Source organism: Dermacentor albipictus, chromosome 7 (genome assembly GCF_038994185.2).
Source record: "Dermacentor albipictus isolate Rhodes 1998 colony chromosome 7, USDA_Dalb.pri_finalv2, whole genome shotgun sequence".
Classification (NCBI taxonomy): Eukaryota; Metazoa; Arthropoda; class Arachnida; order Ixodida; family Ixodidae; genus Dermacentor; species Dermacentor albipictus.
Genome location: NC_091827.1, coordinates 49,564,611 through 49,581,204, shown reverse-complemented (window position 1 = coordinate 49,581,204; position 16,594 = coordinate 49,564,611). Strand labels below are relative to the sequence as shown.

Sequence of the window (16,594 nt, the reverse complement as noted above, 5' to 3'; positions counted from 1 at the left end):
TAGACCATGCATAAAGGAGACGTTTGATCATTGTCGTTAACAAGACATCGTTTATCGAGACAATCACTGTGCGAGATCTTTGCCGACTATGAGTCAATAACACAGCGCGCAAACTCGATTAGAAACAATGAGTGGCAAACTACATCAAAAACTTTCTTGAAGTCACAGTAAATAGTTTCAACTTGCCCTCTGTAAAGTACCGGTGTGGAGTTTTGCGTCAGGACACTTAGGAGATCGTCGTAGCAGAGCGGTCCGAAAGAAATTCATGATGATCCGAAATCAACGAGATCTTCACAATAAAAGATAGTAAGTTGCGAAAGGCACGTTGAAAAGTCATAGACGTGGCATGGAACAAATAAATCGGGCGTTACAGTTCCAAGGTTCCACCATGTGGTCACAGCATGTTTTTCTCCAAGAATACAATATATGAGTCGTTATCCGGCTTGTATAGGGGTTTTCTGAGAGCCTGAACAATAAAGCGGAATTCTTCACTCCACCCTTACCCACGTGATTTCTGGATTTTGGGTGCATGCCATGACTGACTTTAGGCCAGTTTTATGTTTAAACAAAAACCAGACGAGATATTTAGAGTGAGCGACCTTGTAATGGAGAACACATTTTCGCCTCGTGTTCAAAACTAGGTCTTTTAACTGACCTGCTTGGCCCTGTACCTTTGTTTTGCCTGTATCTAATAACCACTCGGTAGCGGACAATATATCGTATGAATCAACATAATCATTGCGCTTGAAAGCAAAGCGAAAAGATTCAAATATGCCACGGGGGGTGCTCTGCCTGCGGGCTAACACAGAGGCAGTTATTCTTAGTAACGAACGAAACATGTCGGGACAGGACGCACAAATGAAATGGCTGAACGAGATATATTGTTTAACTTGAGAATTTACCAGGCATTGGTCTATGACATTACCAGAGAAATTGGTGATAGAATCATGCTGCGTAACGTAGCAGAAGGCTCGAAAGCCCAATACCACTCGGCACTTGGCATTTGTAATAAGAATATCAACGGAAGCTTTAGTCAATTCAGGCCATACTCAAATTACGGGTAATGGTTACTCCACTCGCGCTACGGAAAGTTAATACGCTTTCAATAGAAGAGATAATCTCATCAAACGGAACAGGGAACGTTCATCATCTCATCAAACGGCATCTTCGTCGATACACAGAGAGATACAATAAACAACTTCACCTCGCGCGTTAGGCGGATTTCTAAACAAATCGACACCTGCAAACTTTCTATGTCGTCTCGCCGGGAGCGCCTCGCTGAAGTGTCAGCGATAATCAATACGCCACCACCTTTTTCTTCCAACTCACAGAAGGGCCGGTCACTGCGGAAGGCGTTGCAGTGGGTAGAAAAAAGACCCGAAGATGAACTTTCACTGCAGAGCCATGTTTCGGAAATATTAAAACTGTGAAAAGGAGACGAAGTCCCGATAAAGAAAAATAATGCGCTTTGGGGCGAAGTGCACGAGTAAGTTGATCAAATATATACAAGTTACGCAACATTTTGATCCCTAAAGTTTAATAGTAATATAATATTAATAATAATAATAATAAACAAAAGAAATGCTTCTCAATGCGATATGTATGCACATTCTAGATTCATCAATAAACGTCGATATTGCGCCTCATACGTACAAGCAATGACTTTTGTATGCTTCCTCCACACAATTGTGTTGTGGGCAAGTGGAATTCTCAATAACTTCAGTGCGAGATCTTAATTTGCGAATTTTCCAACAAGGATTGGTTCTCATTAGGATAGGAAGCGGAGGAAACAGGTACGCCTTTGAGCGGATACCGTTTTTCTTGGAGCAAACTTCATGTTGGAGTTGAGGCTTCTGATCCCACCAGCACTTCGACAATGGACATCACGGGAGCTGGAGTGACTGGTGTGGGAATCTGCGTTAGCTTATGTTGCTTTTGTGGCTTTCTTTCTTTCATTATTCTAGATTTCGTTGTTTTAATAGCTCTAATTTATTAGGTTAAGGTTGCTACTAGTTTCCTGACTTCACTTTAAGAGGCACACGGATTCTATGCTTTTATTCAATCGAGGCATTATGCGCTTGTACAAGCTATTTATTGGGCGTGCATGTGTTCTGCTCTGTTGCAATCGCCAATCAGTTCAGAATGGTGCTTGCGCTGTTTCTTTCACTATCTCGGACATTTTGCTCTGTTTGATGTGTCGAGGCCCTCCTCTAGCTGTAATGATCGGTTTTTCCTTAATCATCTCCGCGACGATAGCGTGGAAAATACCTAATGGTGTTCAAATCCATTATTTCGAAAGTATACCGTAAACTTATCGGGTGTGCTAAAGCACAATGGGTTTTATATATGGCAGAACCTGATCGGTCGCACACAAGCTTACTGCGACAAAGAGAAGAATAACAAGAAAATCATGTTTTTGTGAAATTCAATGTTGTACAAAAACAACATCAAAGGTTGAAAGCTAGACAACTCGGCGTGCCCATCTATGTGCTCCTAATAACTCCTAATATAACTCTTAATAACTGCTAATAACCTCCAGCAGAGTGCTCCTATCGGACTCGTTTACCAGAGTTAAAGTGCGACGTTTATGATGCGAAATAATGCTCTCGTGCGTGTTACCATATTTGAAAATTCCTTGAAATCTTTTATTCTTCGTACTGGGGGGCTCAAAGCTTCCAAATAGTACATATTCACAGGCTCGTCCCCAAGAAAAGTGAATTTAGGTTTAGTTCGTTGGGTTCTGATTTTGCGCAAGTTCTGTTTGCTATATTTTACGAAGAAAAATACCGGTTTTCCTATTTGGCCTAAAACGTATAAATATATTCTGGGTGATTCAGGAACTGTAGTAACAGCAACCTTCATGCCCAGAGATGTCGTTCATGCAACTTTCAGCCACTTGTTGAACTTCACTGCAACACACAAGGTTAGATTATTGAGCAGCTTTTTCGAAAAGCTAATTCAAGAGAGTCGCTCAATTTCATTGAGGTTAAGTTAGCAGCATCGTGAGGGTACTAATATTTAACACCAGATTCATTACCACAACCTAATCGGCAGTTAATTCGGTGCTCTCGCAGTGCTTATGTCAATACCAACACGCTGCTATAACGCAGCACAGCATGCTAACAAGCTCTGAACCCTTATTTCGTTTATACACCTGGCCACACTCAATAAAGCTCAATAAGCACTGTGCAGATTATGGTAACGAATGTTCTCAAAATGGCCAATTAAAGTGATACAGTGTATACAGTGGGCTTTTGCGTTTCGCAGTAAAACCGCCCATGTTGTCTTGCACGGTCGGGCACCAGGCCGTGATTAAGGATTCGGTGCCCCCCGATGGAACATGCGACAGCATATTCTACACGGACGTCTTTTTCAACAACAAGAACTACAAGATAGAACCATTGTACAGTGACACCGCCTTCAAGGTGGTCCAGTCCGCCGCTGCGACATACTCGAAGACAACGTTCGGAACTTCGATGTATCCGGGGTGAGCTCGTCCGTGCCTCTCCATCTTGTTTGCTTCTGTGACGAACAGAAACGCCCGCCAGCAATATGAGGAATCTATCACTGCTCAGTGTAACGGGACTTAATAACTCCGCGAGGGAGGGCAGCGAAACTGTGATAGGTGAAGAACGAACTCGTTCAGGACAAGCGGAGAGTCGTGCATCGAGTACAAGCATATAGGCCATAGTGGGATATGCGTCAGCATAAGACTAACTAAGACACGACATCGTGGCCTATTTGAAGGTGTAGCGTATTTTCACTTTATGTATAACCTGTACTGTAGCAGCTAAGCCTGCCCGCCAGTCTTTACTTTTTCGCTTTCTCCCTGCGAGCGTACGACAGTGCGTGAGCTGTTTATGCCTGTCAGTTAAAGAAAAGAGCAGAAGCATGTAAGAGAGTCCTCAATACGTAACAAGCCGATATATGATAGCTGGGGAAATCACATGGTTTTATAGCGGCTAGGCATGCGCCTAGTTTTGCTATACCGCACATTTATCCTAACATATTCTACTCTGGTGTCCCTGGCATCCGCCCCTTTTTCGGAAAACACTGGCAACGCAAGGAAGAGAATGCTCGTCACAGAGGAGTAAATATGTTTGTCGCAGTATATGATTTAAAAGCCGAACGTATCGCTAAAAGCTGTAGCCTTCGTTTGTTTTTTTTTTACATCTATTGCGCCCTTGTGATACTGCTTTTTCTTAATCTAGGCTGATATATACAGGGCGTTTCTTTTAGCCGCGCCAAATTTTCTCATAATGGCCTATGGCACGTAACACAATTCTCACGTTTGGTCTAAACCATTTGATGAAGAGGCCATTGCTTCTACGAGAAATCAAAACTTTCAATTCAATAATTAACGTAGACTAATTAACATTTCACTGAATTGCTCTCAGCCACGTATTTCGACCTACGATTTATCGCCGCTAAGCTCACAAGGCGTACCCACTTGGGGCGAATTATCAAGGAAGCACCTGTTTCGAGTTATGAATTTTGAAAACTTGTGGCGAAATGCATTCATGTTCCAGGTAATTTTCTGCTTCAAAGAAGAAAACAGCGCCTTCGTGAAAAAGTAACTGGAACGCCAATGCATTTTGTCGGATACATTGAAAATTAGTATTTAGAACATTTTGTTTCTCGTAGAAGTACTGGCCGTCCTATTGCGTAATTCACAATAAAAGTTAGAATTGGGCTATCAGCCTGGGCAATCTTCAAAAACATTTACTGCAGCTAAAGAAAAACACCCTGTATAGCGTGTAACAAAGATGTACATGTTTTCTTCTTCGTTTAGTATAGATGTTCTTGATTAAATTAACACAGGTAACGGTATAAATAAAAATACATTTACAAGCTCTGTTCACCAAGCTCGAACACAGCCAAGGTGTTGGAAGGAAAATCTCTATAATCGTCGTTTCCTTCTACACCGTCACTAATGTTCTCCTTATCATATTGACTGCGGTCACATGACATTGACTCGGACTGGAAAAGCGTCGACCAGGCGTCTAAGACAGGTTCGTAGGTGAGGTGTGTAGCTTTAGGCGGAAATTTGCATTATGTCCGAGGAAGCAGAAGGCGTGGTGTCATCGAACGGGCCCTATCTCGAAGGTAACGTCTGTCACTTTCGTGGTAAGCAGTGCAGGGCAGGACATGGTAAGGGCCGCAGTACCGCAAAAGTAGTTTTTCACAGAAGCCAACGAGCTGAGAAGGGGACCAGAAAGGGTCAAGTTCCCACGCACTGAAGTGGGCGTCCCTGTGGTTGGAGTGGTACAACTTCCGGCGCGTTTACACCGCATAGGTGGATGGGCACAATCGGACGTTTCTCTTCTGTTGTAGCAATGGCGTCGCAAGCGTATTCACCCGACAGTTGTGCAGGGACCGGAACAATGTTGCAAAAGGCTCCATTGCTTTCTGTCGGGAGAGAAGATGCAAATGAGAGTAGCCGTGGGTGTCAGGGCCTGAGGGTCTATACGCATAGGCGGGACAAGGTAGCATAGTGTCCCAGTCACGATTATCAGATGAAATATAAATTCACAAGATATCAGTGATCATGCTATTCAAGCGTTCGATAAAACCATTGTTATGAGGGTGGTACGCAGTCGTAAGATTTTGTATGCTGGCACAAGAAAAAAGTAAAGGTTCGCTAACTTTACACCAGACGCAGCTCTTTGAAAAGCTGACGAGAGGCGCGGTGATGTAAACCAACGTCTAACATTAGGAAGTCGATAACGCCTGTAGCGTAAATGGTTCTGAGAATTGTTGTGACGGGAGAGGTCTTGTGATAGCCATATCTCGGGGACAACGGACAACGCTTTCTCTTAAGGCTAATGAAGCAATATTTCTATATTATATTCCTTTAATGCGGGGACTGTACGCAAAAGTGCACGCGAGTTTTCGCCAAATCTGTCCAATACTGGTGCGACAGAAAAGCATGGACTCCTCTTCACATTAGTTTCTCCCTTGCATCCATCATCTCATTCCAGTTCATTTCATACTGCACATAATTGCTGCAGAAGACCATTTATCTTATGGCATGCTTGACCGGGCTGGTCAACGCACCATTTTCTGCAAACAATGCAGGCGGAACAGACATCCCTCGCTCGTAAAGGTTGCTGCCAATATTAAGGCGTATTTTTTGAGCCGCTGATGACGAGTTCTGACCACTGCTGTCGAGAGGCGGCGCAACCATTCACTTTCTTCAGCCGAAGTGCAGCTCGAGTGAAAAAGCATTCTCCTATACCCTGGGATCTGTGTCGGTCGCATAATCTTCGAACCTCCGCTTTAGCTTAAGGAAGTGTCGGTGTTGTCGTTGTTTGTTTATTTATTTACTTATTTATTTACTCATTTATTTATTTATTTATTTATTTATTTATTTATTTATTTATTTATTTATTTATTTATTTATTTATTTATTTATTTATTGCGCAGAACCATCGGTGAATTGGTACGCACAAAACAGCAGGATATTGAGAGCGCCATGACCAAGCTCTTCAACGACAACTTCGTGCACTTCGGCATGCTGAATGTAGATAATATAGAGGACTACGACAAACTCAAAGATGGCCCACTTCAGTACTTGAAGGTAAGCATACGTATACATGGCCACTATATTCATTTTTACTATTTACTATACCATCAAGGTGTATTATTATAGAAGGAAATGGTCCCAGATGGTTGGTAATAATAATTTAATATTTATTGGGGGTAGGGAAATGTGAGGCATATACACAAATGACAATTATTCTTTATTGAAAAGAACAAAGAATTACGAGAAATAGGGAAAAATATATATAATATGTAATAATCAAATTATGCAATAGTAACTAATATTTTCACAGATGCATTACCACATTCAATAGGGATGAGTGATATGGAAAGGTGATTAATGTCGATCGATATAGGGGCACATATGAATTTAAATATGGCTGTCTAGAATCGCTCGCTCAGGTAACACTGATCCTTAAGCGAAATATTCTACGGCGACTTTTCAGGCTTGCTGGAGAAGGACGTAATTTTGATTGCGTTATACTAGCCATATGACCGATAAGACAAAATGAATACGACAGATGTATTCTGCACCATTTCGAGGGAATTGGGTCATGGTACAGCTCCCATAGCGATGCGGCGAACTAACGTTTACTACGAAGAAGCGTTAAACCGAATGCACAGGAACCTAGACTGGCCTTGATTCAAGGATAACGGCCGAATTTCAAAAAGTTAGAAACTTTTTAACAAAATAGTGAAGATGGAATGCACACCTTACAATCAACGGAAGCTAAGCAAAGGGTTCGGGAAGAGGTTACTTCAAATGCTCCAAATTTGATCATTTCTTTCCTGCGTCTATGGCGTAAGGGAAACTGGCCAGCTCGTGCACCCTCGTGCACCCGTGCTGAACAATGTGATGACTTGTACCTTGTATCTGGGCTCACACATTACTGTCGCCCATACAGACGTAAAGCCGGCCGTGGTACTCCCTCCGTAAACGCAATCAGTATATGTATCCTAGGGCTAGAGGTAAACAGCTTCGCCGTGAAGAAAAAACAAGAAAACCACGGGCAGGCGGGGGATGCAAATTCAAGACGATGAGCACAAAGCGAACAAGGTGAAAGCCGGATCCAACGTTTCGAGAAGTGGACTTCTCTTCCTCAAGAAGGGATATACAAGGATTGTATAGGCAGTCTTGGAAATGTCATGTCCACATATTCCACCTTGAACAAGCTAAGTCCGCGTTTCGAAACCTCCGATCCGGCTTTCGATTTGGACTCGTTTCACAGTATAAAAATTGCGTTTGTCTGAGAAAACATTCATCTTGTCGCCGTTTTCGACGCTCGTCGCAAGCAGGCGGAAACTTCACCACGCGTCTTCATGGACATCGCTAGATTCTTTACCGCTGATTTCTAGCAACACAACACTCTTTTAACCTTCACCTGGATTGTTCGAGACACTTCACTTTCGCAATGGTCAAATTATCAGTAAAGTTTATTCTGGGCCACCAACACCCTTAGAAGATTATTTAGCCTAACTGCAGATGCCCAAGGCTGTCTGCGCGCCTGAGCAAAACGCACGTCGTAACTTCGAGCTAATGTGCGGCGGTTACGAAGGCAAACGGTCAGCCGAGATTGTTTGTGGTTTGATACTCGCTTGGTTTTGAAGGTCACGTGATCTCAAATTACCCAGAGAGCTAATTAAGAGCCGCTGCCGAGGCTCTTAATTATGTCAACGTTGACAGGGCGTTTACTCGCGTTCAACGAGTAAGATACTGTCAGGTTTATCTCTGCGCAAGTGATTTGCCAAGATGATACCAAGATGATACCAAGTGATACCAAGCAATTGTTTCCTGCAATATGCACGGCTGATAAAGCGTGAAACTTAATTTGGTGTAAGTGGCTAATACTTTAATATCGCTAGCAATGCGCCGGCTTTTGGCAGAAGCAGTGACTTTCTTTTCTATGTCGTGATGCTCGTGCTTCTGTGATCGGTAGTTCCTGGTGGTTGCGTTAAACCCTCACTATGGATCATATCCCGGCATTCGCCATTCGGACAGTACTTTGTGAAAAAGAAATTGTTCTCCAATCCACGCGGTGGTTGGGCAGCGAAGCCTTAAACCAGAATTAAAACGGTTGCCCGTTGAGAGGTAGCTTCAAATTAATCACATGGCTATATTGTTATCCGACTGAGACGTTTTACCGGCCTGCGACTTCGCTTGCTGCACAAGTTCATGCAACAGAATGAACCAGATAGAACAGATATGCAATTAACCACCCTTTCGTGGAGTTTCTTCAGCATACTGCTCTTCATGAATCTTCATGGCCTTCTCATACCATATGCGAACACAAACCAGTTTGCAGACGGCTTCTTTTTTTACATACAAAAGTGTTGTTACATCAGTCCCTGCCATTGCTGCTTCCTGGCCACTGCAGCATATCCAACCGTAATCCTTACCGGGGAAAGTTGCGACAACCGAAATGCGCAAAGGCGAACATTCAGAATATTTTCTCACAGCCAACGTGTATCCTCATGGCTAGCAGCTTCATTTGCCCGTCCGTCTGTCACCTGTATGCCGAAAACTCCTGCGCCGACACCCCATGCACACGCGCAAACAAAGAAAAGGAGAAGCGTGTGATTGTCTGCGCCAGTAGTGACGTCGGTGCTTTCCGTTGCAGCTGAGCGCGCGCCCAGGAGTTCCTCTCCAGCTCCGAAATGGGTTGAACACGCGGCATATGTACTCCTGAGGAGCAGGCAGCTTTCGATCTGCAGCGCCGTGAGAAAAACCGACAACGAGCTCGTCGGCGCCGTAACGATGCAGCAGCGGGGACACATAAAGAGGCTCGCGCAGCCAAGCTGAAGCAGCACCAGTGCACCGATGAGTGGCAGCCTAGCAAGCCAAGCCATTGTTTAATTCGCCGCAGGAATTACCCCGGTGAATAACACCAGCGCCGCACGTTTCGGCTTCGCGGGTTAACTGTACGGAATGTTTGGGCGGTGATTCTTTCTTTACACCGCATTGCCGGCGCTACCGCTGCCCCGGATGCGTAGTGTTACGTTACGTTACAGGAACACTACGGATGCGAGGAGGCGAGCGGCATCTAGTGCCTGCTGCAAGAAACCCAGCTCTGCACGCATTGGGCGCCTCACACTTACTGTTTTGAGTTTTTGCCTGCGAACACGACAGGCCCTGTCTTGTGGTGCCACGACACGACACGGCAGCTTGCGTAGCTCAGAAGCTCGTGTAGAAAGGGTATATGTAATGCGCTTAGCGTTCTTAATGACATATTATATGTGAGTATTCCAAAACAGGTTGCATGAAATGTGGACACCAGTGTACTTTTATTTTGGTGTGTGGTTCAGTTTATTTACCAGGGTAATGTTGGTTTGTTTTTCTGGTCCCACACATGCAATTTGTGCTTATTCACTTTTACTTATATTAGGCATATATGTTTGACTAGGAGGAATGCACTAACATTGATTATTAGCTTTGCGCCACATTCCGCCATGATCACCAATAAGAAAAATCATTATTGCAAGAAATACTTTCTATTCGTCATTTAAAAAAAATGTCATGGACCTACAAAGGAGAGGACTGCGATACAGCATTGCGCACCGCAAGCGCTCATTATTTGAATCTTTAGCCCAGCCGAGGTGAACTGAGTAGTTTTACAGAAAATCTTGCATTCATGTCCACCTCAGAAAGCCTATTTTCAGATTTGGCAAACTAAGTTTGCATATCTGCATATCTGAATCTTTAGGAGGTGTTAGCTCGGTGTATGCGTCGTAAAGTAGACTGAGGTGTACGAGGTACTACGACTGCACTGCATAGCCGGCCAGCGTACCCGCCTGGCAATCGCTTCCGGGTGTGACACTACCTCCGGTATCGGCGCACACATTCCACTTGCTTATACAAAGAGCCCGATCGCACAAACCCACAATGAACAAATCACGACATTTCGTATATATATATACGCAGCCCTTGTCGAAGTCACGGGCTGGTCCACCGGCCGAAAAGTCACTGCAATACTGCAATATACTGTGCTTATAGTCAACGTGCGCCGTACTCTTTCTTCAAGGGGGCAGCGTGACTTGCTCAAGCCATATATATATATATATATATATATATATATATATATATATATATATATATATATATTATTTTCGTTATTATTGTGCTTTTATGCCTTGAATACTGTTACTTATAGGCATTCTATTGATTCTACGTTACTTTGAGACAGTGTCTTGTACATTGAGCTCAAGCGTTGGAAATAATTGTTTGTCCTTTGTAGAATGTTGACACTAGATTAGTGTATGTTAGCGCATTTGTTACACTGGTTTTTTGTATATGTATTCACTTATGTATCTTAATTATTGTTTAGCCTTTGAGTGCACTCACCGCCCTTACACAATGCCTCTAGGGCCTGTAAGGTATCTTCATATAAATAAATAAATAAATAAATAAATAAAGAAGGAAAGAAATAAGGAAATAACAATTTACGCGGCCCAATTTGTCCTGTTCTGCTGGATTGCCTCAAGAGGTGGACATAAACTGCAGGAGTCTCAATGGCTCTGGTAAAACACATTCACTGTTTGGTTTCCCTAATTATTGGCTTTAGGACAGCTGCTGAAGTTGAAGAAGCTTATGGAATTTGAGCATTAGTACAGTATTGCCAATGTTAAGGCTAGCAGCTGCACTTGAGAGAGTCCTAATGGGCCCTTCGCCAGCTTTGGGCATCACAATAACGTAGTTGTAGTGTGAAAATAATGGGCGGTTGATTCGGTCAGCAAAATATTACGCCGAGAATGCCGCGAAAGCAGTTAATGTCAGCAAAATCCCGCGCGCCCATGTTCTTTCAACTCTATACGGTATACAAGGTAAAGCTTCTTGACTGAACACAGTTGCCATGATACCTTAGGGCAACAATTATAGATGGTCTAACGGATTCAGTCGGGGAAACAAGGAAAAGCAGGTAATAAAAACGTCCAACGGGTGCACCGTACTTGACCTTGAATGCTTGTGTCCCTAATTCATTCAGTCGCTCATTCAGGAAAATAACTTGAGGAGCAGAACATTTTTTAGCAAATTGTACCAGTGAGTAAAATGTATGCTGGGGCCGTTTGGTACGCCGCACTATACGTAGAATATAAAACATGCACAAAAGAAAAATATTAACGACAACGAGAGGATGAAGCCTCATTTCACCGTTTTTCGACCGCCATTTCGTCCAGATTGTGGGAGATTTCCTAACTACACCTGGCCACCACTGCGCCTTGGGAGTAGGACTCGTCGATGGAAAACTAGGTACACTTATCCTGGACAAGGCCAAACTAGCCACCGAGTGAGTATAAACTGCCGAATGGGAGTCGTCACCTGAACCTGTATTGAACTGGAGGTCGCGAGTTCGTTGCACGACAGCAGAGGCCGCATTTCAGAAGAGGCGGCGTATACAAAAACGGCGTTGTACCCTGTGTCGAAGAGCTCTCGCATTCTGGGACTCCACGTCCACTTGCGTGAACAAGAGGTTTCGTCCTTTTTCGTAATTAAACCCGAAATGACAAGCTGATAGCATGCCACTGTTGGAATGTGAACCTACAACCTCCGCATGATGCGTGCTTAGCTCTGACAATTGTGCTTTGTCGCATGCTGTTCCCACGTCCGCGTTCTCACGGGTTAATTTATGTGCACGGTGTTCATCCCTAACAGGGGGTTTCCCGCGGCACCCGTGCCATCTCGTCGACAGCGAATGTCGGAGATCGTATAGACCGACGGTGTAACGTTAGGAGGTGAACTTTGCGGGCATGCAGCTCAACAATAAAGCCTCGAATGCCGTGCCAGAAAGCTTCAACCCTGCCAAAATTTAAGGCCCTTTCTATGCAATGGATTATGGAAATTGTTCTGTCCGCGGAAGGAAACAAAAGTGGGATGGTAAAAATTATTCCGCAGCACTACATTAACGCGTTCTCGGAATCAAGCCGCCCAGCCTAAAGCATTTAAAGCGAATCTCGGTTTGTCCTGGCAGATTGCATATCATGAGGTCATACATCGTTACTCCTGCAGCCATAAAGAAAGGATTTGAACAAGAGGGGAAACTTTTTTAAATAAATCCCTTTTCCTTCATTTTCTAAAACTTCATGTCGTAGCCAATGGGCTTGGTGGATTCCATGCCCGGAACGCCGCCCTTGCCGCAACACGCTGTAACTAAAGACTGCAATCGAGGCAAGGTAATGTGGCCTAATGGGGTTGCATTTACATGCCCCAAGTGCGCGCAGTTGTTACTAGTCATATGTAGCTCTCTGTTTCAACTTAAAGTCAGAAATCCAATTTTCAGTTCTCCCTTTTTGCACGAAAACGTAAGCTAAAAGGAAACGTATTTCTCCCCTCGCTCTACATGCGTTACTCCTGCGATGTCTTATCTTCAGAACAAGCATTCTAAAAGTTGCTGGAGGGCGAACCTCGCTAAGAATATAAAAGAAGCGTCTTCTCGCTCGAAACTACTCTCTGTCACCATGGTGTCTTTTCTTTTTCCTCCGTTTTCCTTCCAGACATTTCCCCAAGATAACCATGATGGTCATCAAAGTACACACGGAAAGAGCCGAAAACCTTGGACGGCTGTACCCTATTGCACCAAACCCCGATTCTGTGAACACAGCCAATTACATCACGCTGTCACTGGTGAGCGAATTTTCAGTAGGGAACGCAAACTAACGTGGCCTGCCCCATTTTCATTAATCTACAGTGAACCTTTCTATGGCTAGGATCACGAGATTTCTTCGGGGTATAACGTAGACAAAAAACTATCATAACACATGGCGTATACGTTCAAATGCAATGGCTAGTACCTCCATGAGGCAGAGGCTACAAGCACTCAGCAGTATTAGGCGAACAGTGCATAAATGCGAATAAAATCGTGGCATGAGCTACTGCAATGATTCGTTGGCATTCCTTCATTGGCATAATTCATTTCATATTGCATTGATTATCAACACTCACTCATGATTGAAGGTAATATTTCGGTGCAAACTCGACCACGACGAGCCCCACATTTGGCTACTTAGCAACACGTGAAGAACAGTACATGTTTAAATAAAGAGCAAGCTCAAAACAAGCGCCTCATTCATGACATTGGCGAGCCTTGCCAGGATTTCAGCAGCCCAACGGCCCATTATCAGGAGTTGCAGGCAGAGTGGGAACGTTTGGCGGCAGTGGCCAAGGACCTAAGCTTGTCAAAGGAGGAGATGATGGTGTTTTATGAGAGCGTTCAGCTGAAGCAGGGTAAACAGGGAGCTTGCTTGCCACTTCTACGAACAGGAAAAGGATGTGATTTATAGGCTTCGATGGATCTCAAGAAGGTGACCGGGAAATGAACAGACATCCAATCTGCACAACTCGGTAGCACGTCATGCGATGACACTCCATACTCTGTTTCACGAACTGTGTGCAGCATTATGAAAGCCATAGCTTTCGGTAAGCAATGAGAGAACAAGTGCAAGTTTGGAAACTAATTGGAAGACACTCTCAACCATATCGTCTGAGTGACTGGTTTCCGAGGACATTCCAGTTCACCCTTTGACTGCCAAATGGTTATACTTTTGCTATGTTGCGAACAGTAGGTGAAACACTTATTGGGCCTCAGAAGCACAAATGAAAAAAGCACAGAAGCACAAGTTAAAGAAATTGATTTACACACGGAAGTATCATGTAAGAAAATCAAGGCGCAAGTTTTTACCTCTGTCAGCACACTGCGAAGGCCACATCTGAAAATTTCACTTTAAGTCATGCCGCAATGTCACATGTGTAGTCGCTCCACGAAAATTATTTGTAGTCTGCTGCATGAGAAATGTTAGCATAACTGAGGAGAGCGAGTTTGGAAGGCGGCACAATGGAAACATGATCGCAGGTGTGCAGACATTCACTATGTTCTTTTATAGCAAGTCTGTGCACACATAAGGACACAGCCTTTTCCTGGAATTGAGCTTCAGGACTGCTGCACTTGCAGTTGATAGTGAGAAAGCATGCACAGGGGCCTTAAGTTTGCACTACACAAGAACGCTGTGAACAATATAAAGCAACTTTTCTAAACAAGCAGTAAGTGTCATCAAAAGAATGAGCATGAAATATAATAAACAAGCTAATTTCATACTTAGGAGGCTTACAGTGCGTATGAGCAGACGTCTTAGAAGAGTCATTGCGCAACTTGGTTCCGTTTCTTAAAACACTTTGCAAGCTGATAATTATGCAAGCTTATCTTAATGCTCAGAGCCGGATTCAGCAGTTTTAACCACCTGGACATCACGGATGTCAGCAATCCTAAAATACAGCAAAAAGAAACAAGAAGTAAAAATTTGCAGATTTACAACAATGCCTCGCAATTCGTATACATTTAGGCGAAGCAAAAACGTGTTCACTTGGGTCCCTGAACTGGTGCTCATGTCGTGCGATCAGTTTTGGTTTGCTTTTTCAGGCCATTGCATTTGCTCTTCTGCTGGTTTCTGCGTAGATGCTTCCCCTGCCTTTTTATTCCTCCCTGCACTTATGAACATTATGGCGTGCGGCTCATCATAACATCAGATTCGCAGCAATTCAGATGCTGTCTGGCTGAGACTCTCAATGTTAGTTCTTGTAACAACACAAAAATATCCAAGAAAGTGGATGGAGAATCCGTGCCGCGGTAACTCGAATTGGTTAGAGCATCGTAAGTGTAATGCGAAAACGTGGGATCGTTCCTCTCCTGCCACAAGCTGTCATTTCATGCACTTTCGTTGCCATTTATTTATCATTTATTCAATTCAACTAGTAAGAAAAAGTAATGTCCCGTATGTTTTCCTTGGTCTACATCTGTTGGATTCCCATGATCCCGATATGGGGGTACTTTTTAATGCTACGTAGTGTAAACAAGCTACCTAGCTAAAAATATCTTTCAACCGCATACTTGATTACAGAGATGCGGTCTGGAGAAGTGTGGATGCGAATATGCCGCTGTGGACCAAGACTATCCAAATTGAAGTAGCATACCCACGCGCGTATATTCGCCCCAAGCGGCTAAAGCGCAAACGGCACCACGTGAATTCGGGGAAGGAAACAGTGAGACAATAGCGTTTCTCGAAACGCCGATTTACTCTAAAAGAAAACAGTACACCGAGTTGTGAAACATGGGGCTTCAGCCGGAGAGAGTCGCCTGCTGCCCGCGAAGGAGCTGGACCGGAAGTCGAGGTTGCAAGCATGCGAACCCGTATCCCGGAGCCGTCAAAATGCATTCGTCTTCTCGTTTCTTACAAAAACACGTACCCGTTATGGTTACGGCATTCGTTGCTCACTATAAGTAACATAAATCTTTAACAGACAGCCGAATTTCCGGCTGGGAGCTATTTCTGTCGGCACTGATCTTCCTAACGTGCACCGACCGCAACTAAGTTCATTATTAAATTCTGAGGTTTTATGTGAAATAAGCACAATATGATTATGAGGCACGTCGTGACGCTGGGCTCGGGATTGATTATCTGGGGTTATTTGACGTGCACCCAATGCGTGTGGTACACGGCCATTTTTCGCTGTTCGCACCAACAAAACAGGGCCGCCCAGGCGAGTATACAATACCACGACCTCAGGCTCAGCAGCGCAGCAGCAAATTCATTCGGCCACGCCGGCGGGCAAAAAGGAAGTCAACGCTCAGGCCAACGACGTGTTCAAGGTGAAGAGATAGCGGACAAGGAACTCGCGCGACCAGAGACCTACCACCGCTAAATAAAATTCGGTTTTCCGTTTTATCAGCGGAATGCTGGGTGGGCTGCGCTTTTTCTGGTGAACCCTTATAATTTTATTTCGGCGTTTTGCTATAGCTATGCATAAATGTCCAGGCGCTACCTGAAGCCGTAAACTCCGCCGCTATACGCGTGCTAGTTAAGTAGAACATGGGAGACTACAAGAGGGGGACGAAGGCCGGGGGGGAGCCGAAGAAAATAACAGATAGCCAAAGACATCCAGGACAGCCACATCTCCGATATGCCTGCCTTGGTTAAAGTGGACAAGGGGGATTTAGCTATGAATTGTTGGGTTTTCATTATGATTAAACAGGCGCTATAAATAACTAAGTGTCGGTGTCTCAGCTTC

The 16,594-nt window shown here is 44.1% G+C and overlaps 1 protein-coding gene across 1 annotated transcript in view; it reads left to right on the top strand.

Annotated features, from left to right (window-relative positions):
* Positions 1–16,594, top strand: part of LOC135910150 (uncharacterized) — a 59,313-nt gene that overhangs the window by 18,701 nt on the left and 24,018 nt on the right. Inside the window, exons 4-7 of the mRNA XM_065442185.2 lie at positions 3,268–3,487; positions 6,427–6,580; positions 11,716–11,825; positions 13,030–13,159. Of these exons, the coding sequence (XP_065298257.2) occupies positions 3,268–3,487; positions 6,427–6,580; positions 11,716–11,825; positions 13,030–13,159 (614 nt within the window). The remainder of the gene's footprint in view (positions 1–3,267; positions 3,488–6,426; positions 6,581–11,715; positions 11,826–13,029; positions 13,160–16,594) is intronic.